The 25966-nt window shown below is 46.9% G+C and overlaps 1 protein-coding gene across 3 annotated transcripts; it reads right to left on the reverse strand.

The window, feature by feature from the left end:
* On the reverse strand, positions 1 to 25713 carry CNR2 (cannabinoid receptor 2). Of its 3 annotated transcripts, XM_032640236.1 has the most exons (4): positions 25557 to 25713; positions 11634 to 15068; positions 10243 to 11562; positions 1 to 2382 (listed from the first exon to the last, which is right to left on the reverse strand). In XM_032640236.1, the coding sequence occupies exon 4, from the start codon at positions 2335 to 2337 to the stop codon at positions 1255 to 1257; it is 1083 nt and encodes a 360-aa protein (XP_032496127.1). In that variant the 5' UTR covers positions 2338 to 2382; positions 10243 to 11562; positions 11634 to 15068; positions 25557 to 25713; the 3' UTR covers positions 1 to 1254. The 3 variants fall into 3 exon arrangements, with proteins under 3 accessions (XP_032496127.1, XP_032496119.1, XP_032496110.1); XM_032640228.1 differs by lacking the exons at positions 10243 to 11562; positions 11634 to 15068 and adding an exon at positions 2473 to 2611 and having other exon boundaries at positions 2 to 2382; XM_032640219.1 differs by lacking the exons at positions 10243 to 11562; positions 11634 to 15068 and having other exon boundaries at positions 4 to 2382.
* Between the last annotated feature and the right edge of the window lie 253 nt (positions 25714 to 25966).

Below are 25966 nucleotides of genomic sequence, written 5' to 3' on the forward strand. Positions count from 1 at the left end.
CGGCTGGACACCCAGGACCTAGCACAGAGCCTGGCGCATATTTGTGAGGTGGGTGGATGAATGAATGAACAGTGAACACCTTGTCTTGTAAGTATTAAATGAAGACACGCTTAATCAATATCTTTCCTTTTATTCCATCTGTAGCTCCAAATAATTGCGTTAGGATTCCTCTGCAGTCCTCCACACCATCAACAGTTTCTCTTGCCTACTGCTTTAAGCCCCTTTGGTAGGAACCTAGCCTCCCTGATATGTAAGATATGGGTGTCCTGGGATCTCCAAAAGTATGGGGCTGAATCCTTGCTGGAGATGATGGACTGTGGGATGTCAGAACCACACCTGGCACATAGTAAGGGAATTTCCCCCTCCTCCCACTTGCTCTGTTTATTATTCATTATAGGGCATGAGGGTGGAGGAGACAAAGGGGCTGAATTGAGGGATGACAGGGAACAATTCGGGGATTTATAAAATCCCTGTGAATATCTTCCTTTTTTTTGGAGTTGGGTTAGCCTGGGACACTGCCTGCTTCCAGTGGTACCGTCAAATAGGTCTTCACAAAACCAATCTGCATCTCAAGCGATCCCAGTCTCCTCTGTATTCCCCACATACCTAGGAGGACACAGTGGTTGTGAGTGGGGATTATCAGGGTGTCGGAGAGGGCCGGTGTCATAATGATAAGATGCCCTGAACTGGAGGCTTGTCAGTTATCTCTGCAAAAGGTGGATCAACATCCTAGGTCCTCATTGCATTGCAGTTCTTGGTCCTCTGTGGGAAAGGGTGGCCTGCAGGTAGGGCCTTTCATAGCTCTAGAACCAAGGTGGACCCAACAATTAAACAGGAAGAAGGGCTAGCCAGCCATCCTGAGATCCCAGGAGAGTGAGCCATTCTTCCCAGACTTCCTCCAGGCCCTTTACTGCTGAGCCTGAAGGCTCCGCTTGGCTCCCGTGGTCTCTAGAGAATGCAGGGACTAAGCCGTCTTGTTGGGAAGGTTGTCCTGACCTGCAATGAGCCTGTCCCAGGCCTCCCACCTCCTGCCCACCTTGCTGCCCCTCACAGGGCCTGGCTACCCAACAGACTGTGTGCAGACAGGCGTGGCCAGGTTACCCTCCAGGGGTCAGTGCCAACACTCAGTGAAAAGGGGTAAGTGTCCAGGCCTTTGGGGCTAGTTCAAGTAAGATGAGAGGATCAAAGACACTCTCCTCCAGGGATTGAAATGATTTCTGACTTGGCTTATTTAAAATTGTGAAGGTGACTTTATTAGTGATTAGAGCAGTACAGCTCTCTGGAATCTGGCCCTGGGGTGATTTTCACATCAGCCTCTGTCTCAGTGACTGAGGACCTCGGGAACTCTTCTTTTCCTTCAGGCCCGAGGCCCCTCAGGCACTTCTTCCAGTGGGCCAAGCGGTGGTGGGCAGAGGAGCGGATCTCCCCACTCCGCAGGGCGTAGATGATGGGGTTGACCATGGAGTTGACAAGGCAGAGCAAGGAGCAGAAGGCAAAGACCTTCTTGACCTGTTTGCTTAGAGTGGTGGCCAGGCTGTAGACCATGAGGGTCAGTACCGGGACCCAGCATATGAAGAGCACAGCCAGCAGCACCCCCAAGGTCTTGGCCAACCACACATCCAGCCTCATCCGGGCCATTCCGAGCACTTGCCTGTCCCGGTGCTCAGCCAAGCTGGCTACGTGCTGACGGGCCTTCCAGAGGACATGTGCGTAGGTATAGATAATGCCAGAGAAGAGGACAGCAATGAACAGGAGCCAGCCCAGCAGATAGTCATTGGGAATCAGGGGGAAAAGCTCAGAGCAGGGCCTGGGACAGCAAGTCCATCCCATGAGAGGCAGAGAGGAAACCAATGCTGAGAGGACCCACATGATGCCCAGGGTCACCAGTGCCCTCCCACGGGTGAGTAGGGCTTTGTATGTAGGTGGGTAGCGCAGACAGAGGTAGCGGTCTATGGCAGTCAGCAGCAGGCTGCCTACAGAGGCCGTGAAGGTCATAGTCACGCTGCCAATCTTCAGCAGGAAGACAGCTTTGGAATCAACGCCATGGAAGACGTGGAAATTTACAAAGTTGAAGGCAAAGACCACACTGGCCAGAAAGTCAGCCCCAGCCAAGCTGCCAATGAACAGGTACGAGGGCTTCCTGCGGAGCCGGTGTGAGGACAGGATCAGGTAGAGCACCACCAGATTCTCCAGGGCGCTTAGTATGCCCAGAGAGGTGCACAGCACCGCGATAGCTATCTTTTGGGAACTGCTCAGGATCATGTAATCCTTCATGGGGTTGAAATCCAAGCCATCAGTGGAGCCATTGGCTGCCTGTATCTTCCAGCATATCTCCATGGGTTGGGTCCCTCGGCTTCTGCCGGGCTTACCAAGAAGCCTTTGCTGTAGTACAATGAGAAGAAGAAATGAGTTCTTTTTCAATCAGCGCAATAATGACCTCATACAATCACCGACTCTAACCAAACACTTTACCTGTGCGATGGATCATATGTTGACACAGCGATTTATATTGGTTTCTCTCTATGTTACCCTTTCTTCATCCTAGTGGGGTGCTAGGTCTGTACTGGTTGCCTTAGGAGAGGCATGTGGGAATTCAAGAAGCAGAAGTGACCTGCAAACCATATGATCTCACTTACATGTGGAACTGAAAAACAAAAACAACTAATTCATAGATACAGAGAAGAGCTTTGTGGTTGCCAGATGCAGGGGTTGGGGGTCGGGGGGTGAAATGGGTAAAGGTAGTCAAAGGTACAAGCTTCCAATTATAAAATAAGTAAGTCTTGGGAATGTACGTACAACATGGTGACTATAGTTACTAATACTGTATTTGAAAGTTGCTAAGAGAATAGATCTTAAAAGTTCTCATCATAAGAAAATAAATTTGCAGCTATGTGTGGTAACGAATGTTAATGACTTACTGTGGTGATCATTTCACAGTGTATACAAATATCAAATCATTATGTTGTATACCTGAAACTAGTATAATGTTACATGTCAATTACACCTCAATAAAATAAAATAAGAAATAAAATAAAAGTGACCTGCCTTTTTTGGTCTTTTTTAAAAAACCGGAAAACTACATCTAAGACTTCCCTTTGAAAGTAAGGAAATCTCCAAGGGTCAAAAACCGAGAGGAAATCAAAACCAAGAAGAAATGGAATCCAGAGTGATCTGGTGGAGGGTTTTTTGCATTGATGTTTTATTTTGTTTTGTTTGCCAGTTTTGGTAAGTAAGATGCTGAAGTTTTAACAACTGTTTAGGGATGGGAGACAAGACTTGGGTTTCACACCAGTAGATTTGCCAGACAAACTATAGGAGTCCAGATAAATTTGAATGTCAGGTAATGAATCATTCTTAGTATAAGAATGTCCTAAATATTGAGAAAAACAAACAGGGCACCCTTCTCTAGAGGGATATACTCTCGTATCCAGGTCACACAAGATTTCCACATATAAAGGCCCATGGAATTTGAGCTCACAATGCAAACTTACAAAATGCACAAGGAAACATGAACAAGAGTTAGCAGAAATGTCAGACAGTAGAATTAGACTTCCAAGAATTCATACAATTCTTGGGTTTATGTTATAGAATATGTTTATAAGCTTTTGTTTGTTTTTTTGTTTTGGCTGCACGGCATGTGGAATCTTAGTTCTGACCAGGGATTGAACCCACACCCCCCCTGCATTGGAAGCACGGAGCCTTAACCACTGGACCGCCAGGGAAGTCCGAATATGTTTAATATGATTAAACAATAAGGTATCAAAACCATGATTACCTAATGAGAGACTAGGCAGAATTGAAAAAGAATCAAGTAGAATTTCTGGAAGTGAAAAATGAAGTCATTGAAAACAGTAACCCTTAAGGGTAGGTTAAAGAGCAGAAGAGACTAGCTGAAAAGCTTTGATCTAGAAGGTGGATCTGAAGAAACTTCTCAAAATGCAGCACACGGAGATAGAGAGATGGGAAATATGAAAGAGAGGTTAAGAGACAGGAAGAATTGAAAGAGAAGGTTTAAAATATATCTAACTGGAGTTTCAGAAGGGAAGAATAAAATTGGTGGTGGGCATTGAGGAGGCCATATTCAAAGAGATGCTAGTGGAGAATTGCCCAGAATTCTCCTGGACATGACTCTTCAGATTCAGAAATCACAGTGAACTTTGAGCATAATTTTTTTTTTAAACTGAAGTATAGTTGATTTACAACGTTCTGTTAGTTTCAGGTGTACAGCAAAGTGATTCAGTTTATATATATATATATATATATACTTTTTCAGATTCTTTTCCATTATAGGTTATTACAAGATATTGAATATAGTTCCCTGTGCTATACAGTAGGACTTTGTTATTTATCTATTTTATATATAGTCATGTGTTGAACAGAATTTTAAAAACAAACCAGTGGGAATTCCCTGGTTGTCCAGTGGTTAGGACTTGGCGCTTGCCCTGCCAGGGCCGGAGTTCGATCCCTGGTCGGGGAGCAAAGATCCCACAAGCCACACAGCAGGGCCAAAACCAAAACCAACCAACCAGCAAAAACCAAACAAACAGAAAAAGAATTCCACATTCACATATAGCATAATACAACTTCAGAATACCAAAGACAAAGAAAAAATTCAAAACAATCAGAGAGAAAAGGCAAAGGAATCACAATTAAATTTAAAAGCAGATTTTCCAATAACAGTAATAATAGCCAGAAGATAGAGGGAAAAAAGCTACACTATCACTCAAAATAAAGAAATACAAGTAGAATTGTCCACTAACAGACTCTCACTGAAGGAAGTCTAAAGCATATGCCATTAGAAGAAGGAAATTCTTCACAGAGGGAAGAACAGAAAGGCAAGCAGGAATTGTGAACAAATAAATTGATAAATGTATGAGTAAATAAAAAAATACGTATAAAGCAACAATAATGATGACTGAGACTGATTTGGAGGGTATAAAAACAAAGTGGAAGTAAAATTGTGAATGACAGTAACACAAGGCAAGAGAGATGAATAGAGTTGAAGCTTTACTTAGGAAGTGAGTAAAGGTATTGATCTAATTTAGGATTTTAAAAATCAGGCATAATCTCTTACTTGGTTTACTACAATAGCTTCCTAACTGACTCCCTGCTTTTAACCAGGCCTGTCTAATTTCAGTACAACAGCCAAGGTGATCTTTTTAAAATATGTCAGATCCTTTTCAAATATGTCATTCCTCTGTCCCAAACCCCACACAGCACCCGTTCCATTCAGTGTAAAAGCTAAAGTACTAACAGTGGCCTAGAAGGCTGTATGTGTTCTGGCCCCATTGACTCTCTGACCTCCCTACTAACCATGCTTCCCTTGGTCAACTAGCTTTAGCCACACTGGCTTACTAATGGGTACTCCCCCCCGCCCCCCCACGGGGCCTTTGCAGTAGTTGTTCCCTCTTCCAGAACACTCTTTTCTATGCATGGGTCAATCTCACCTTCTTCAAGTTGTGGCTCAAATTTTGCCTTTTCAAAGACATCTACCCTATCATCGTATTTAAAACTGTAGCTCACCCCACCCTCCTGCTCATCTGGTCCCCCTTACTCTGCTCTATATTTTATTTTTTCCATATCACTAATCACCTTCTAACATATAATTTACCCTACATAATCTTTATTGTTTATTATCTGTTCCACTAGAATTTAAGTTCCATAAGGTCAAGGAACTGACTATTTTGTTCACTCATATAAGGCTTTAGAATAGTTTTTGGTACATAGTAGATACTCAACAAATATTTGTGAAATTGAATAGTCAGTGATTTTTAGCATTCCTCTCTCAGAAGTTAACAAATTAAGCAGACAATATACTAATTAATGTGATATATAAGATTTGAACATGCAATTAATAAGTTTGATCTAATAGTCATATATGGAACTCAGCACCCAATAATTAAAGAATACTCATTGTTTTCAAGCAAATGTGGACATTTACCAAAACTGGTCTTGTCTTAGGTGAAAAGTAAATTGCAACAAACTTTAAATAATCTGTAACATACAAACCATGTTCTCTGACCACAGTGCAATTTATTTAGAAATCAAGAACTTAAAAAATGTAACTAACAAACTTCACAGGTTTGAAGCTCCTGAATAATTCCTGAGCCAAAAAATCATAAAGGAAATGAGAAAATTCTTAGAATTATAACATATTAAAATGAGTGGGATGCATCTGAGTAGTACTGAAAGGGAAATTTATAGGCCTACGTGCTCATATTAGAAAAGAAAAAAGACTCATGAGCTAAACATCCAACTCATGAAATTAGAAAAAGAGCAACAGCAAAAATACAAAGAAGGCAGAAGGCAGAAATAATAAGAGCAGAAACTGATGACATGGTAAAACAACAGAGAATAAGAAGCCCTGACAAAGACCGAAACTAGTTCTTTGAAAAGATCATAAAACAGACAAACCTCAGGCAAGATTACTTAAGATGAAGGAGAGAACCTACAAATAAGAAAAATATCAGGCATGAAAGAGAAATGGTCAATAATCCTTTAAAAAGATGTTTAACCTCAATAGCATCCACAGAAAGGCAAGTTTCACTCCCATCAGATCAGCAAAAAGATGAATCTGACAATATCGAGTACTGGAGAGGATGTGGAGTGCGAATGGTCAGCACTGTGATGGGGGTGTAAGTTGGGGCAAACACTGTGGAGAGCAGTTTGGCAAAATCTAGTGAAGTTGAAGATGAGCCACTGCCCTGAGATGCACCAATTCCGCTCCTGAAAATGCGCCCAAGGAGACATGTACAATCAACATTTTTGAAATAGCAAAAGAAAACCACCATCACCACCACCACCAAAAGTCCATCAATTGCAAAATGCATAGATAAATTATAGTACATCCATACACAGAAATAAATGAAACAGTAAAAATGAACTAGAACTATATGTGTCAACAGGGATAAATGCTAACATCACATCATTGAGCCAAAAGTCCAGTCCCTTAGGAGAATGTAGAGGATTTATAGAGTAGATAGAGAGAAGAGAACTCGCGGACAGTGGCAGAGGAACTAGAGAAGCAGGAGCGAGTGCAGGTTTTTTCCCCGGACTAGACTAGAAAGCAATGTCTTGCTTGAGGCAAAGGGAAAAAATGTGTTCCTCTATGTAGACATTTCCCTGTATTCTTTTTTTTTTTTTTTTTTTTTTTTGCGGTACGCGTGCCTCTCACTGTTGTGGCCTCTCCCGTTGCGGAGCACAGGCTCTGGACGCGCAGGCTCAGCGGCCATGGCTCACGGGCCTAGCCGCTCCGCGGCATGTGGGATCCTCCCGGACCGGGACACGAACCCGTGTCCCCTGCATCGGCAGGCGGACTCTCAACCACTGCGCCACCAGGGAAGCCCCTCCCTGTATCTTTACTGGCTTTTTTTCCCCCCTCCAAACATTAAACACTAAAACACTAAAAAGTAGTTACTTTTGAAAAATGGAAAAGTAGGTCATTAAAACTCACAACAGCATTTTATAAGGTTTAAATATTTTATTTACACTCAAAACAGAATTTATTATAATTTTTTGGCACCCATTTAAATTTTGTGCCCATGGTGAGGGCCTCGCTCTCCTCACCCTACTTCTGGTCTTGCTAGAGGTTATCAGGGAGTGGGAGTTGGGACAAGAGCGGTCTGTGGTTCCCAAGCAGCGGTTTCCTGGTGTGTCTGGGTGAGAAGACCTTCGCTGCGTTTTCACGTCTCTCCTCACAGTAACCTCCAGGGTGGGTGTGATTATGCTCATTTTAGAGCGGAAGAAGATTTAGGAATGATAAGCTGTTTGGGCTCCCTGTACTCACTCCATTTCCTTATCTATAAAATGGCGATAATGATGGTAACCCACCATTATAGATAATTCACGTTATAAGGATTAAGTGAATTAATACATAAAATATATTTAGAAGAGAGCTCGACACTTCACTGAACTGCTCTTAATTTGGAACCTGCTCAGGATGACCTAGTTATTTAAGAGTTGAGAACTGGGGTTCAACTCCAGTTCTGTCTATACCTGCACCATAAATGTGGTTAGTCTGAACGGAGATATGCCATGAGTGTAAAATACACACCAGATTTCAAAGACAGTATGGAAAAAAGAAGGTAACATAGCTCATTAGTAATGTTTTTTTTTTTTTTTTTTTTGCGGTATGCGGGCCTCTCACTGTTGTGGCCTCTCCAGTTGCGGAGCACAGGCTCCGGACGCGCAGGCTCAGCGGCCATGGCTCACGGGCCCAGCCGCTCCGCGGTATGTGGGATCTTCCCGGACCGGGACACGAACCCGTGTCCCCTGCATTGGCAGGCGGACTCTCAACCACTGCGCCACCAGGGAAGCCCCATTAGTAATGTTTTTATATTAATTACCAGTCGAAATGATATATTGGGCTAAATAAAAACATTTATTTCACCCGTTTCTTTTTTTGGGGGGGGCGTTTCTTTTTATTTACTTATTTATTTTAACATCTTTATTGGGGTATAATTGCTTTACAATGGTGTGTTAGTTTCTGCTTTATAACAAAGTGAATCAGCTCTACATATACATATATCCCCATATCTCCTCCCTCTTCCGTCTCCCTCCAACCCTCCCTATCCCACTATTTTTTAATTTTGTGGGTACTAGAACGTTTTAAATGACAAGGGGCTCATGGGACAGCACTAGCCCACCCCAACGTGCTGTACTGTCTGGTGGCAGCAAGGCAAGGTCCGAAGTATTCCTTTGCAGCTGCTGTAGGCAGCCCCAGTCGGGCTCAACTGGTCGCCTCACCATTCCTCAGATAGTTCTGCTTTCTTGCACCCTTGCCCCAGGGGTTCCTCTCCCTGGCTCATCTTTTTTCTGGACTTGTCTTTCGCCCAGTGAAAGCTTCCACGACCACGCAGTCACACACCAAGTTCCTAGACTTACTCTGTATACATCATAACCAGTTTTGATTAGTCTTTTCTCCAACCAGGTTGATAACTGCACCAACCAACATTTGTATGCAATTTAACTTCTACAAAATATTTTTTCAGCCACAACCTAAAGTAATCCACACAACCTCTGATATAGGAATTGTGGTTATTGTTATTTCATAGATAATGGAAGCTCAGAGATGTTAAACTACTTGGAGGAGGATGCACAGCTCGTCAATGTCAGGAACTGAGCCTTCATTATTTCTGGGTCTTCTGTGCCTTGCACAATGCCTGCTACCTAGTCGGTGCTAAAAAACTGCTTAATGGGGGAATTCCAGTGGTTAGGACTCTGCGTTTTCACTACCGAGGGCCCAGGTTCGATCCGTGGTTGGGGAACTAAGATCCCACAAGCCGCAGCGGGGCCAAAACAAACAAACAAAAACTGCTTAATGAATGAAACCCATGTGGATGGAAAGCGGCTGTTGCCGATGTGTAGATCCCAAGTAAGAGTGCTAGGGGGAGGGGAACACACAGGGTAGGTTCAAATCCTAGCCTGGTGACCTTGTTCAAGATACCTAATGCCTCTGTTTTCCCATTTCTCATCTGTAAAATGGGTTTTTGTGAGGATTTCAGTAAATTAATATAACATATGGAAGTGCTTATTATTATTGGGAGCATCTTCAAATGGGATAATTCAACCTGCTTAGTGAGGCTGTTGACAGTAATGTGCCTGGAGCATTATATGAGCTTAATAAGTGGCAGCTCTTATAATCCAGTGTTTTTTAAATTTTAAGACAGCAGAATGCTTTTTACCATCAATGGAACACCTATTCATAAATCAGGTAAAAATCTGAATTCATGTCACCTATTGTCCTCTCTTCCAGGCAGCCCAGATTCCTCTGTGGAGCCCTCAGGCTCTAAGGAACAGATTGAAAACCTCTCATCTAATCCACCTCTGTCATTTTACCATCAAGGAAACAGTCTAAGGGTGGGGATGTAATTTTCTAAGATCACCCAACAAATCAGCAGCAGAGCTGGAACACATCCCCCAAACCACAATCAAAACCCTCGTGCTGTAAGCATAGAAGTGACCCTATTTCGAAAAGCTGAAAAGGAGTGTTTCCCTGAGATGGATGCCCTTTGCTGAATGTTGCCAAGGCCACCCCAGAGTGAGACAGGAAATGGTGCTAGCCGAGTTCTCAGCCCTGGACATGAATAAGAGACAGTGTAAGCCTTTCTCAGCTCCCATATCCACCCTCCCACTTCTGGAAGCTTCCTCCCTGCACCCCTGCAGCCCCAGTCTCATCCCCCTCCAACTCTCTTGCCATATTTCCCTTAGAAAACAGCCCCCCACCATCAGAGAATGGCTTACCCCACGCAGAGTCCAGCCTAGAAGAGGGATGCCGGGGTGGTGGTGGCTGGTATTTGTGCCTCACCCAGGCCTGGCGTGGCCACCAACCTATGGTTATTGTGCAAATTAAGTAAGGCCAGGAAATGCAGGCATTTGGATGGAGGTCCTAACAAGAAAACATCCGACAACAGGATGCAGAGAGCAACAGGAAACCCAGCTCCCTGTCTGCCTTCCCTCTGAGCAGATAGAAATCCCTTTTGGAGTCAGAGCTTCTGGCTTCTAGATGAACCTTCCTCCCGGGCAAGGACTGGTCTGAACGCCCGGCGCAGAGAGAGACTCATTGCTTGCTGTGCTACACAACTGTTCCAGTTCCACCTCTGCATGGCTTGTCACGTGACTTTGGGCAAGTCCCTAAAGCTTTCTGAGCCCCTCTTCTCATTGTGAAATGACAATGATAAGACCTGTCTGATTCTCCTTGGGAAAACCAAACTGGCTGGCAATCTCCCCCATGGCTCTTTAACCAGGTCCATGGGGAGGCTGTGATGGGGTACCACTCCTTTCAAAGTGTAGGTAAGACTTCATGTCAGTGCGTTTGTTAGGAGGAAAGGGTTCATTTTTTTTTTTTTTTAATCAGCGTGTCAGTGGAGTTTCAAATATTAGGAACCACTGATGCGTGTGAAAACATTTTGTGACTTGACATCGTACAAATGTAGTATTAAAAGAGAAGCAACCAACCAAGTGCTTTTCCCACCTAAGAAAAATGCCAAACCCCCAAACTACATGACACTCTTCCCCCAGAGAACATGCCTATGCTGCAGTGGGTGTCCAGGACCTGGAGCCTGACTCCTGCTGAGTGTCTGCGAAGCGCACATTGAGTGCCGGGAAGCTGCTCAGGAAAAGGTGCGCCTGGGGGTTTTACTGACCTGAACTGAAAGTGTGAAGTGAAAGCATGCCACGGTCACAGCAGGCCCCTCTGTACGGCTGTGTTGAAAGCCCAAAGGCACTGGGGACCACGTGTGAGTGAGAAGGAGCTGGCCCTTTGATTGTGGCCGCTACAAGTGCAGTGAGAAGCTGAGACTGGAGGCCGGGAGCCAACATATTTATTTCTCACTGGGAGTGGGGAGGCCTGGGTTCCAGTCCCTGTTCTGCCACTGAGTGACTTTGGGCAGGTCCTTTCTCCTGTCTGGGTCTTTCTTTTCTCATCTTTAAAGCAAGTGGGTTGCTTAGGTCACTTCTTAGGTCTCCTCTGGGAAACTCGCAATGTTGGATCACAATGTCACAGGCTTGGCAACCAAACCTCCTTGGATTCAACCAGCCCTGGATTCAAATTCAGCTCTGTACCTTGTGGGCTGTGTGATCTTGGGCAAGTTACTTGGATTCAACCAGCCCTGGATTCAAATTCAGCTCTGTACCTTGTGGGCTGTGTGATCTTGGGCAAGTTACTTCACCTATCTGAGCCTCTGTTTCATTCATCTGTAAACTAGGAGGAATACTACCCATATCACCCTGTTGTGCAATCAAGTGATAGAAATTTATGAAATGAATGGTGGCTTACAGTATGTGTCTAATGAATGGCAGGACATACTCAGTAGAATTAGTGTATAGGATTCTGTGCTGGTCTTGTCCAACTGTCATCTGAGAACTTAGGCATATAGAAAGCTTTTCACTCATCCTCAGTGGACACTTTACTACCATGAAGTCCAGACCATCACATTAAAAAAACAAAACCAAAAAAAACCTGTTTGACCTGCATGAATGATCCATTAGTAATAGACCAAGTTGAGGCTCTTGACTTGCTTCCCAGCAGGGCTCTTGGTGCTGTGTTCAGCCATAGGAAGGGTGTCATGGGGCCTTTCTTCCCCTAGTTCCCCTCCGTGCTTGGTAGCACTTGGTTGCAGTTGCAAGAAAGTTTTCTGGAGTTTTGGGCTGTGGGCCATATTCCTTTGCCCAAATCTTATTTAGTTTTTCAGGCCCTATATCAAAAGCCACCTCCTCCGGGAAGCATTCTCTGGTTTCTCCTTACCTGTCTACGAGGATGAGACTCATTGAGTCCTAATGCATGGATCACGGTCTACCTTCCATTATTTGTGTCTGTTCCTCATATTGCTCCCTGGACTGTGAGCTTCTAATTTGGAGAATCTGGGTCAAGGATTGGTGGCATCTTTGTGTTCTACTCGCCCTCACACCAAAAAGAGCCCACAGTAGACTCTTGGTGGAGATCTTTTGATGAAGGGCCTGAGCTAAGCTAAGCAGCCCTATGGAGATGGAACTCAGCCCACATAAGCAAGGCAATTTGATGGCCCCCAAGCCACCATTCCCCATTCCCAAGTCATGGCAGACATTGTCCATCTGTCCCAGTCCTCCCGCGCCCTAAGCCTCACTGTGAGCTTCTCACTATAGTGTCCCTGGTCCACAGATCCAGACTTCCGGAAAGAGGCGGGAACACAAGCAGCAGGTTGAAAGCAGAGAGTTAACTAGAAGGTTGGCAACTGTCCAGGATCCTTAACCTTATAAACAGAGCACCAGGATAGCCATTCCTAAAATGAATTTGGCAGGGGAGGTGGGCCAGCATGTGGAAGAAGGAACTTAAAATTTCTCCAGTGATATGAGTCGCAGGAGAAAGTTATCGATGCGAGGAGAGTATAGAAATTGCCTTAGAGGAGAGATGCAAAGGGCTGCCAAAGGGGTTATTTCCCAAGCTGATTTCTCTAGTACTTTCCTCCTGGATTTCCAGCCCTTGGGCACAGGGCCTGGCAAAAAGTAGGCTCTTAAATATCTTCAAATCAACTTATTGAATAAATGAATGAACAAATGTCGATTAGGAAAAAAGCAGGTTTCTTCAGACAAACTTTCGTGTTTCCTTTTCCCTCAGCTGCCAGGAAGCTCAGAGCTAAATGCAGTACAAGCCAGCAGTGCTGGGTCATTCAAGGTTGGTTCCTCATTCACTTATTGCTCCTTTTAGTAGTTTCTAGTGTTTTTCTTTTACTTTTTTTTAAATTAAATATATATATATATATATATATTTGGCTGTTTCGGATCTTAGTTTTGGCACTCGGGATCTCGTTGTGGCTTGCGGCATGTGGAATCTTTAGTTGCGGCGTGTGGGGTCTAGTTCCCTGACAAGGAATCGAACACGGGCCCCTTGCATTGGGAGCGTGCAGTCTTAGCCACTGGACCACCAGAGAAGTCTCTCTAGTGCTTCACTTTTATTTCCACTGCCCTAATTCATAACATAGGCCACCTCCAGTCCTTTTAGGAAAGCATTTGTATTTTAAAGAATTGGGGCAAAAGATCATCATTGAGGTCTCCTCTACAATTCCTTTCTCAAATGTCTATTGGTCGTCAAAGAAACCCAGTCCCCATGAATCTGCCTTGTGGGGTTGAAGGATTTTGTCCCAAGTCTGCTGTCTACTCACCATTCATCATTCCTGCCCAGGGGTCTGTGGGGTCACCACCTGCTGTCTGGACACTCATTCTCCCTGGACCTTCCTTCTTCATTAATCTGTATCATCTCCAGCCTCTCTCCCAGGAGGAACTGAGCTAAATGATGCCTGAATCCTCTTTCCACTGTAGCGGAGGTTAAATGCCACATCTTCGGAATGAAGCATTGCAGGGTTCAAATCCCAGCTCTGCCACTGATGGGCTGTGTGACCTAGGGGCAAGTTACTCAAACTCTCTGAGCCTCAGTTTCTTCATCTGTAACTGGGGAAATTAATACCTGAATTCTTTTTTTTTTTAACTGTTCACAAGTTTACTTCTGAGTTGCAAAAATATTTTCCCTGTAATACCAGCATTCTTGATGTGCAGATGAAATAATTATTTAAAACAAGCAGTAGCTTGGCCGCCTAATTGAACGACAGAGCGTGTGTACAATGTAGTAGAAAGAAAAGCGTCCCAAGTTAAGAAGCAGATACTCAGGGTTTGAACCTGGCTCTGGCACTGGTTAATTCTATGCAGAAGTCACTTACTCTCTGTTGCCTCCATACTGCCATCTGAAAAGAAGATTGGAGGATAGTGGTGATGGGCACTTGGCATTGCACTAGCACTTTCTCTTCAGTATCTCATTTAAACCTGATATTATTATTTTCAATATTTCATAAGTGAGGAAATTGGGGTACAGGGTTGCTAAGAGACTGGCTGTGGGCGTCAGGAACCTGTGCTCTTGTTCATTCCTCTGAAGACCCAGGGTCCCATCCTATTGCTTTACATTCTTTACCTCCAAGCCATTACACGGTAAATTAACAAACCTGAAGTCTGCCCACAGGACAGTTTTGTTGAGTCTTTTCAAATATCTTCTTCTTCTTTTCAACTACCTTATACTCTAGCAACTTCCCTTTCAGAGAATAGACTCATAAGGCCCACATTCAGATCATACTTGAAGTTTGCACAGCAGGGAAGGGCTCATGGCTATTATATGAAGCAGGTAGCATTCCTTGAGCAAATGGGTTTAGAGAACCCAAGTCACTTGCCCCCAGTTCACAGCAAGTGGCAGGCCAAGCCAGACTTGAGCCTTTATGTTATGACAAAGTCAAGTTGATAAAAGGACAGGATCTAATTCATGACACTGCCCAGGTGACACCAGACACAGGCAATCTTTTGTCTTTAGTCCCAGGGTCAAATCACATCTCTTTTCTCTTTTTGTCTTTTTCCTCTTCACTCAGTCATGCCTCCATTGCTACTATTAGCTGGCATAGATTTTAGTCCTGTCCCCATCAGCCTGGTGAAGTCCTGATCCGCATGGATTTGCCAGTCAGGCTGATTTCCAGTCCTGGCTCAGCCAAATATTAGCTTTGTGCCCTTGGATAAAGTCACTTACTTCATTCACTTCTTTTCCTCAGTTTCCTCATCTGTAAAATGGGAATAACATATAGTACACATTTCATCGGTGGTGAAGCACGAGGACTAGTTGGGATAGCATCATGGTCAGTATAGTGCCTGGTACACAGTTAGCCCGCCACTGATGGCAGATTATGTATGTATATATAATACGTACACATATTGTAGCTTTCTCCTCAAAAAAGTTTTTTTTTTTTTTTTTTTTGCTATGCCACGTGGCATGCAGGTTCTTGGTTCCCTGACCGGGGATGGAACCCGCTCCCTCTGCAGTGGAAGCGCAGAGTCTTAACCACTGGGCTGCCAGGGAAGTCCCTCTCCTCACTTTCTCAAGTTCTTTGTTAGTTGGCAACAAATGAGAGTGACAATGCCATGTCCGCTATGCCTTTGGGCTGGTGTGAGGGCAGGGGCGTGGTCAAGGAGGAAGGCAGGAGAGAGGGGGTGAGCAGAGGGAGAAGATCCTGTTTCCAGTCAGGACTTCTGTATGGTTTTGTTTTGTTTTGTTTTTGTTTTGCGGTACGCGGGCCTCTCACTGTTGTGGCCTCTCCCGCTGCGGAGCACAGGCTCCGGACGCGCAGGCTCAGCGGCCATGGCTCACGGGCCCAGCGGCTCCGCGGCATGTGGGATCTTCCCAGACCAGGGCACGAACCCGAACCCGTGTCCCCTGCATCGGCAGGCGGACTCTCAACCACTGCGCCACCAAGGAAGTCCATCCAGTCAGGACCTTTGGAGCTGAGTGAACAGGAAGCTGACAATATGCCTGGGAGCCTGATGGATTATTAACCAGGCTGCGGTAAAGAAGTCAGTACCTGACAGCCTGCAATCATGAGAAGAGCCCTGGGCCAAGGAGACAGGAGTCTGGATTCCAGTTCCAATTTTGGGTAGAACTGATGCCTGGGAAACTCAGGCAGAACGGTCCCCTTCTCAGAATGTCCATCTGCACCAGATGAGATCTCAAAACCCTTCCAACCTGGTTCTTCCATTTTGTGAGTTGTGCAATTAACTGCACACAACTGGGGCGGGCTGGGGCGGGGCCGGGGCGGGGCTGGGGCGGGGCCGGAGTGGGTGCGGGGATTTGTCAGGTGGGAAAAGAGCTAACAGTGAGAACGCCTGGAGCAGCAGTTCTCCAACTTCGTGGGCTCAGCACCTCTTTACCATCTCAAAAGTTACCCAGATCCTGGGCTTCCCTGGTGGCGCAGTGGTTGAGAGTCCGCCTGCCGATGCAGGGGACACGGGTTTGTGCCCCGGTCCGGGAAGATCCCACATGCCACGGAGTGACTGGGGCCCGTGAGCCATGGCCGCTGAGCCTGCGCGTCTGGAGCCTGTGCTCCACAACGGGAGAGGCCACAACAGCGAGAGGCCCAAGTACCGAAAAAAAAAAAAAAAAAAAAAGTTACCCAGATCCTAAAGGGCTTTCCTTGCAGGTTACATCTTTCAACACCTACTGGGTAGAAACCAAAACTGACAACTTAGAAACAATATTTAATAAAGCTGTTACATGTTAATAGAAATAACATGTTTTTAATGAAAATAATTTTGGGGGGCAGATATCTTTATTGCCAGGCAGCTGGATTCTCATCTGCTTCTGCATGCAGTCTGTTATAATGTGTCGTTGTGGTTAAAGCGTGTGAGGCAAATGAATTTTTCACTGTCTCCCGTGCTTCCTTTGTGGCAGGCACTACAGGAGGCATTTTACCTGCACTCTCTCCTTTATCCTGCAAACTGCCCTTGCAGATAGAAATGCTTTATTCTCACTGTCTTAGAGATCAGGAAAGTGAGGTTCAGCTGAATGGATTTGCCCAGGGTCACACAGCTTGTAGGTGGCAGAATCAGAACCCAAAGCCAGGCTGCTCTGCTACGGCTGGTGCCAGACCCAATCCATGGAAGGCAGGCCAGCCTGGATGGAGGGGGACGGGGTTCTTTCTCACACTCTGGGCAACAGTCTCTTCCCTGGTCTCCTTTTCCTCCTTTCCTCCTTGGACCATTTCCTCTAACCAGGGCCTCCAGCACCACCATTAGCTGCCAGGGCATTGACAGGTCAGCTCCAAGAGATCCGGGGTTCATCGTCTGTTTTGTTCCCTGCTGCGTCTCAGGGGCCTAGAACGCTGCCTGGCCCATGGCAGCTGCTTGAGGAATATTTGTCCAGTGAATTGGTTGAAGGAGTTCTGTGACACTTGTGAAAATCCTCAGGGAGGGCTACCTTCTTCAAGATTCTCAAAGTAGACACAACTGCTCGATTTATGGGGGAAAAGACGGACTGATAGAATATACATCAGCAGGAAGGGCACGCCTGGCTTAACATTTCAAAAGTGACTCTCAAAGCTTCTGTGGCAAGAGGACATAGGGAAAGCCTTTTAGAGCCTGACCTGCCCGCCTTGAATATATGGGCGAGAGGGGGATCGCAGGGTAGGGGGGACTGTACCTTAATGACAGTGGCTTGCTGTGTGCCAAGCACTGGGCTTTGCATGTAAACTCAGTTACTCCTCACAACGAGGAGGGGAAGGTGGTGCTCTTCTCATGTCCCTCTTTTACAGACGAGGAGATAGAAGCACAGGGGAATGAAGTGACTTGCCCAAGGTCATACAGAGGGTAAAGCCCAATTTGAACCCAGGCCCAGGCCCATCACCCTCAGTCAGATCCTGAAGCTTTCTCCTGGGGACCTCTATCCTTTGTGGGGGGTGGTTCTTGAAATACTGTAAGTACAGTATTTACTGTACTTACAGCCCCTCTTTCCTGCTTTAGCAGATCCCAGGGTTCAGAGTCTCAGGATGGGCACCTTGACATGCTGTCTGAAGACATGTGTCTTAGTTCTGCCCCTGCAGGGAGCATCTCTACGATTCAGGGCTTCACTCTGATTCTGTGCTGGTTATCTTCATCTTGATAATAGGAACTAAAGGCCTATCTTCCTCTTTCTTTTTTGTTTTTTTAATAAATTTATTTATTTTTGGCTGCGTTGGGTCTTTGTTGATGTGAGCAGGCTTTCTCTAGTTGAGGCGAGCGGGGGCTACTCTTTGTTGCGGTGCGCAGGCTTCTCATCGTGGTGGCTTCTCTTGTTGTGGAGCACGGGCTCTAGGTGCGTGGGCTTCAGTAGTTGCAGCACGCGGGCTCAGTAGTTGTGGCGCACGGGCTTAGCTGCTCCGCGGCATGTGGGATCTTCCCAGACCAGGGATCAAACCTGCATCCCCTGCACTGGCGGGCGGATTCTTAACCACTGCGCCACCAGGGAAGTCCCTATCCTCCTCTTTCAAAGGAAACCTATTACAGAAAATTTTAGGAACTCGATCATTAAAGTGTAAATGCCCGATAAGAGTCTCTGGCTTCCCCTCACCCTGGGGGTACTTGCTGCTGGTGGAAGCTTGGTCAGGAGTCAATGGGAAGCATGGCGGGGGGAGCAGGTGGGATTAGGAGCATTGTTAAAACTGTTAAAATTACACCTAGAAGTGGCCAGTCAGCCCCCTCCGCCCATGAAGTGCTCTCTGTAAGACAAGCAAAGCGTTGTAATGGGGTAGGGGGAGGGGGGGCAGAGAGGCCATTAATGGATGCTGAGGACTTTTCATGGTGGCTCCTCTGTATAGCAAAAAGTAGGAAAAGGTTAACCGCATGGTGGGTATTCTGAATCCCTTGTGGTTTCCTTTCAGGCTGCTCTGCCTCTTCCTGGCTTGGCCAGATCCCAGAGGGTGGGGTCCCTCCCTAATCTTGATTCTGGTTGTTTCTAGGGTTGCAGCAGTGGGGGTGGCGGTTCCAATTTGGGCTGGTCCCCGAGCAGAGGCGGGAGTGGTGGGGTGATGATGCGCAGAGCCCTGGAGGCTCAGCTCTTGAAACACACCAGTGCTCACGACAAAGACAGAAAGTGACACTGAATGAGCACTTACTGTGGGCCAGACTCCATGCTGCGCCCTTTACACATTAACTCGTATATTCCACACGACAAGCCAATGAGGGAAGTGGTATGACTCCCATTGTATAATTGAGGGAACTGGCATCAGTAAAGAGGCTGAGTCGTAGGGCTGCAGGCCACTAAGATGTGAGTGGTGACAGCGTGGCTGGAGGGTCACAGGGACAGCTGGACAGCGGCTGATGCTAAATGAAACCTAGTGTGGGCACTCAGGCCATGGACAGATAAGGAGAGGCCAGACATCTGTGGAGCTGACCCTCATGCAAGTTCCACAATAGGCTTTTGTGATAGAATGAATTCACGTGTGTTTGGGGATCTGTCTGGCTTCTGGCCTCCGTGGCCGTGAAGAGGAAAGCACATTACCATTTCTGGCCTAGGATTTGGGATCAGATCCAGCAATACTGACTCCTTCAGTATACCCACTTGCAGGGTAACCTGGATTTCTATCTCCTGCTTCTGTGAAGAGAGGTGGTGAACAGGTAAGGATCAGCTCAGAATAAGAAGGGAAGAGTTAGAGGTTTAAGAGGCAGGCTTGAGTCACAGTTGTGAGTTCTGATTCTGCCCCCTTATTAAATCTGTGGGCTCTTGGGCAAATTACCTCACTATCCTGAGCCTCAGTGTCCTCATCTGTAAAATGGGAATAATGAAATTATCTCCCCTCAGGGCGCTTGCGAGGGGTGAATGGGGCGGGCGGCAGGTAGAAAACACATAACACAGTGCCTGGCTGGCACTTAACAGATCCTCATAAACGTTAGCTATTATGTTTATTGTTTTTGTGTGCATTTTCTCTGCCAGATTACTTAAGGATCATATCCAAAATTTAAAGAGTAAAATAAAATAGAATGAGATGGTTGGACTAGACCATCTCTCATCTCTCCTGACTCAGGAACTATTTCACAGTAAAATATAATTTTACAAACCCCCATGAGAATTATTTGGGCCATGTCATAATTTTCTATGGTCCATGAAAAAGGAAGTGTTTTTAAGTCAAATGTACTATTTTTTTAAATTAATTAATTTATTTATTTTTGGCTGGGTTGGGTCTTTGTTGTGGCGAGCGGGGGCTACTCTGCGTTGGGTTACGCGGGCTTCTTGTTGCTGTGGCTTTTCTCGTTGCGGAGCACGGGCTGTAGGTGCGTGGGCTCAGTAGTTGTGGCTCACAGGCTGAGTCATTCCGTGGCATGTGGGATCTTCCCCGACCAGGGCATCAACCTGTGTCCCCTGCATTGGTAGGCAGGTTCTTAACCACTGTGCCACCAGGGAAGCCCCCTAAATCAAATGTACTATTTTTAATAAATGTATTATTTCCAAAATTTCCCTAACATTTATTTTATTTAAATTATATGCATAATATATAAAAACAAATTTTGACTTCTCCCCACTTTACAGTGGCATATGTGCTTGATTTGCTTTAAATTCATGACAGAAGAAAATGCATGGTTGCTGAACAAATTTTAAAGTGATGTTTTATGGGGGGACCAAATAGACATTAAAATAGAATGAAATGGGGAATTCCCTGGTGGTCCAGTGGGTAGGACTCAGCGCTCTCACTGCCAGGGGTCCAGGTTCAATCGCTGGTTGGGGAACTAAGATCCCGCAAGCCCTGTGAGATCACTTTCATAAGCTGGGGGTTTGCATTCTTGCATTTGATGCTTAAAAGTCTGATTTGTAGGCCTTCCTTGGTGGCACAGTGGTTAAGAATCTGCCTGCCGATGCAGGGGATGCGGGTTTGAGCCCTGGTCTGGGAAGATTCCACATGCCGCGGAGCAACAAAGCCCATGCACCACAACTACTGAGCCCACGTGCCACAGCTACTGAAGCCTGTGCGCCTAGAGTCTGTGATCTGCAACAAAGAGAAGCTACCACAACGAGAAGCCCATGCACCACAATGAAGGGTAGCCCGTGCTCGCCTCAACTAGAGAAAGCCCACGCGCAGCAATGAAGACCCAACACAGCCATAAATAAATAAATTTTTTAAAAATCTGATTTGTACTTTAAAAGAGAATGTTATGTTTGTATGGTAAGATAAAATAGCTCTCAGGTCCCTATTTGCAAGCACCTCTCTGCATATGCCTTGCATAGATTACTTTTGCCTTGCATAGATTACTTTTATGCCCAACACAGGGAAAGAAAGAGTACATATTATTTTCTCTTTTTCTTTTTTTTTTTTCTTTTTTGCTGTATGCGGGCCTCTCACTGTTGTGGCCTCTCCCGCTGCGGAGCACAGGCTCCGGACGCGCAGGCTCCTGGGCCCAGCCGCTCTGCGGCACGTGGGATCGTCCCGGACCGGGGAACGAACCCATGTCCCCCGCATCGGCAGGTGGACTCTCAACCACTGCACCACCAGGGAAGCCCTATTTTCTCTTTTTAACATTTTGTAACTCACAAGAATTTTTATGACAAGGTATATAAGGAATTTGATCAGATAAATGCAAATGATAAATCTTGAGACTTATCTGTGGAGGAGTCATCATCTTCTTTCTCCTATTTCCTTGTGTATTCGACCTCAGAGTTCACTTTGATTCCTTTCTTTAATCATTGGTTCATTAAAGGTATAAATTAGACAATATAAGATTAAGAATAAGACCAGTGTAAAACCTTGCATCAGCCAAAGCCACTCCAGTGGCCAAATGATGAACAGCCTGGTTGGGGGTCATGAGGTTATTGTTTGTTTCATCACCACTAACTGCTGCTTTTGATTCTTCCATTTATTTTATTAAAAAAAAATTTTTTTGGCTGCGCCATGTGGCTTGCAGGATCTTAGTTCCCCAACTAGGGATCGAGCCCAGGACCCTGGCAGTGAGAGTGCCAAGTCTTAACCACTGGACCACCAGGAAATTCCTGATTCCCATGTATCTTAAGAAGCTCTCACCCTGAGAAAAATATCTTTTAAATGGAAAAATAATTATCCACTAATTTTTCAAAAACTGAAAACATTCTAATAATGTGAACCTTCTGGAACACCTTCTTCCCTGTTGGGAAGAGCTGGTGGAAAGTAGTGGAAAGACAGACCCAGGCTTGAATCTTGTCTTTGCCATTTACCTGCTGTGTCTGAGCCTTGGTGGCCTCATTTGTTCAATAAGTATTATGTGACAACTTAGAGAAGGTCCATGAAGCACCTCACTCCCCCCTGGTCCTCAGCAGGCTCCCATCTCCTGCTTTTGGCTCCATCAGATTCCCCAGGATCCAGGCAGATACACGGAGACACATAAAAGACAGACTCATTGAACTCTGACAGAGGCAACACTGTGAATGCAGCTGTGATTCTCAAAGAGGAACTCTGGAGTGGCCGCAACCCCCAGAGAGGAAGGCAGGGGGGCTTTGGTGGGAGGGGCTGCTTCTGACTCACTGGGTGAGCAGATCAGGGGCCTCCCCTGTGCAGGTGGGAGCAGGTGCGGGAGGAGAAGAGAAGCAGCAAAACCCACAGGACGCCCAACCCACCAATGTTGTCTCTTCTGCCCGAGGTCCCACAAACATCCTCCCCATTTGGATGGGATACCCACAGCTTTCCTTCCCATGCCTGGGTCTAATGACACTCCCCACCTGACCTACCCCACTGATCTGCCCTGGTCTGCTATTTTCTTTCCTTTGGGGTCTTTGCTGCATGGCGGTGGGGGCAGGACACACCCCATGCTCTGTGGACCCTATCTCTCCAGGATATGGTGGGAATAGGGAATAATGGTCTTGTCCTTTTCTGCTGGAAGAGGGCTGACCCTGGAGCCTGCATTGCACCTCACTGCTTAGGAGGCACTTTCCACAACTGTTTTCCAGTTTGATTCTCACCACGATGTACCATGGTTCTGGATTCAGACAGACCTGGGTTTGGGTCTTGGCTTTGCATGTGACCAGCTGTGTGAACTTGAGCAAGGTCTTAAGCCCGTGTCAGCTTCAGTTTCTCACCTCTTAAATGTGGGTAGTGACAGCATCTCTCCCACAGGCTGCTGTGAGGATTGAAAGAGGTAAGTCTTCAGGGCTAGCAGAGCTCCAGCATACGGTGCTAGAAAGCTCAGTAAATGTTAACTTCAGAAAATAAACAGGCACCCCTTTGAGACAGGTAGGTAATGCTACCATAGCTTCATATTTAGAGTTGAGACTGAGGTTGAGAAAAGTGATGTGGCTCAGCCAGGGCCACCTGACTAATTGGTGAGGGAGACTTGGGCCTTCCACAGGATTCAGTGACTGACAGCACAAGCTTTGGAACCCGCAGAGCAGGACCCAACGCTGGCTCCTCTCTTCGTCGGCCATGTGACCTTGAGCGAGTACCCATTGCCTTTGAGCCTTGGTTTTCCTCCTCTGTAGGGTAGGACAGCCTGTCTCCCTTCAGAGTGCCCTTGGTGTCTCCCGGCTCAGAGACTTTGCGCAGGGGTGGGGTGGAAAGCAGAAGCTGTTGGAAAACAGCCCTTCTTCCTGTCCTTTGTGAAAAACCTAAGAAGGTTAAGCTGGTGTCCCAGGTGGGTGGGGAGAGAAGAGCCAGCATCTGTGATCGAAAGCCGGGGAGAGAGGAGAGATGGCCCCACACAGGGAGGGGACCAGAGGTCATGGCTCCTTGAGTGTTGGGGACCTGGGCTCTGGCCTGGAAGTGCCTTGGGGAGATGGTGGGACCTCTGGGGAAAGTTGCCAGGTGGCATACCCTGAGGGTGAACCCAAGACACAGGGGATTCGAGCCTTGGCAAAGAATCCGGGCTCCAGGCTGGACTTCAGAGGATCCAACCCATTTGGACAAGGGGCATTCACCAAAGGAGGAGCCTGGGTGGCTTCTCTCACTCTGTGCTCTGCAGGTGACCCTAAGAATTGATGTGTGATGCTTGAAGGCGGGGGGTGGGGGCGGGGGTGGGGGCGGGGGAAGCTCCGTACACACTGAGGTTCAGTTACTGACCAGTTCAGGAGGATGGGGGCTCAGAGTCTTATTGAATGTGCTTTAAGAAGAATGAATAGGGACTTCCCTGGTGGCGCAGTGGTTAAGAATCCGCCTGCCAACGCAGGGAACACGGGTTCGAGCCCTGGTCCGGGAAGATCCCACATGCCACGGAGCAACTAAACTAGACCCATGCACCACAACTACTGAAGCCCGCGTGCCTAGAGCCCGTGCTCCGCAACAAGAGAAGCCACCGCAACGAGAAGCCCGCGCACCACAACGAAGAGTAGGCCCGGCTCAACGCAACTAGAGAAAGCCCGCGCGCAGCAAGGAAGACCCAATGCAGCCAAAAAAAAAAAAAAAAAAGAACGAATCAAAGAACATTTTATGCACATCTGAGAGCATGAGGTAAGATTAATAGATGCAACAAGATGAGGAGGGAAGAAAAGAGACTGGCGCTGAGGGCTCTGCTCAGCTGAGCCGGGCTGCCATTTTCCCACCTTAACCTGACCTTAACCAGCCAAAGGATAAAGGACATGCTTCATTGATAGAAATGGATGCTTGGCCCCAGGGCAGGTTAGGGGCCGTCTCGAGGTGAGCCAGAAGGCGGATGCAGAGCTGGGGCCAGTGTTGTCGGGTGCCACCTCCCAGGCATCCCCAGATTCCTCCCCAGCCCCTCCCCCACCTCAGTCCTGGTCTTTATGCCCTGAAGGTGTCTACATGCCGCCCATTCCAGGGAAAAACAGCGCGCAGCCTCATTTATCCTCATCTCTAATCCAGGGCCAGAGCAGGTGGAGTCAAGATCAGAATCTCCACCTCGGCCACCTGCTGAGCCCAGCACGGGTACCCATCCTAGCGCTGGCACCATCCTGTCGACACTCTCACGAGCCTGTGACTGACGGTCCCGCACCTAAATTTCTCAGAAGAGGAAGCTGAGTGGGAGAGAAGTGGAGTGATTTGTCTGAGGCCATAGGGCTACTAGAGGCTGCGCTGGGGTTCGCACCTGGGCACTGACCCCAGAACACACTTGTCAACACTACTGTTCGCTGAGTGGAACCTCCAGGGAAGTGGACCCCTAGCCTCCTGGGTCTAGTGTGGACTAGACTACACTACGTCACCGAGCTGCCTCAACCGGGCAAGCTGCATCTCTCTGTGCCTCAGTTTCCCCACCTGTAAAACAAAGGCCGGGACTCACCAGATGGTCTTTTCCAGCCTTAGTCTTTTGGGGTTTTTTCCTGGCCCACCATCTGCTGTTTAGGCCTGTACCTTGTAAGGCAGGAGGGCCTTGTGGTTGAAGAGTGGGCCATGGAGCCAGAATGCTCCAAGTTCAAGACCAGAGCTCTCATTTAATGCCCATATGACTTCAGGTAAGTGGCTGAGCCCCCATCTGTAAAGTGGGGAATGGTTTAGACCATCGTGAGGATTAAATAAACATGAAAGGCCCTTAGAGCAGCATCGAGCACACAGCGAGGCTCTCTGCGGGCTGTGATCGTCACCTTGTGTCCTGACTTTGGCGGACATGAATGCTGAGAGCCGATTCTTGTCCTGTCCCAGGGTGAGGACTGCACCAGCCCTGAACTTTCCAGGGCTTGGTCCTCAAAAACCTCAGGAGTCCTCTACAACATCAATCCCCTGGCCCCAGGCAGTCCCACCCAGCTTCCTACAACCCTGGGGGGAAGGGATAAGGTAAGAACACAGGTTTTATGGAATGAGGAAGAAGCCCAAAATAAGACAACAGAAAAAGCTACTCACGGTCGTCCCTGGCTGAGCTCCCTGACCCAGCTGGACGTTGAGGGGTCCTGGCAGTTGTGTGTCTAAGGCCCAGCCCTGGGTCCCAGTCAGAGCTCCTGTGGGGCTGCTGCCCTCAAACCAGCGTTCTCTTGCTTTTGCTTTCTCACAGATGAGTGAGTGTGGGCAGCTCTGGCCTTCCGTCCCTGTCACCACTTCCCCTCTGGGTACCCAGTGTCACAACATCCTTGCCCTTACAGTTGAATTGTTTCTCATGGGGATCTCTGGCCAGGGCATAGGCCCTGGAGTCATGGGATTTGGGATCCAACCCAGCCTAGCTGTTATGATCCTGAGCAATCCACTCAACCTCCCTAAACCTTAGTTTCTTCATCTGTAAAATGGGGATAATGCACCCATTTTTTTTTTTTTTTTTA

The sequence above is a fragment of the Phocoena sinus genome, chromosome 1 (assembly GCF_008692025.1).
Source record: "Phocoena sinus isolate mPhoSin1 chromosome 1, mPhoSin1.pri, whole genome shotgun sequence".
NCBI lineage: Eukaryota > Metazoa > Chordata > Mammalia > Artiodactyla > Phocoenidae > Phocoena > Phocoena sinus.

Bases quoted from the DNA above. Each gene is read 5' to 3' on its own strand.
- CNR2 (XM_032640236.1), bottom strand. From the start codon at position 2,337: ATGGAGATATGCTGGAAGATACAGGCAGCCAATGGCTCCACTGATGGC.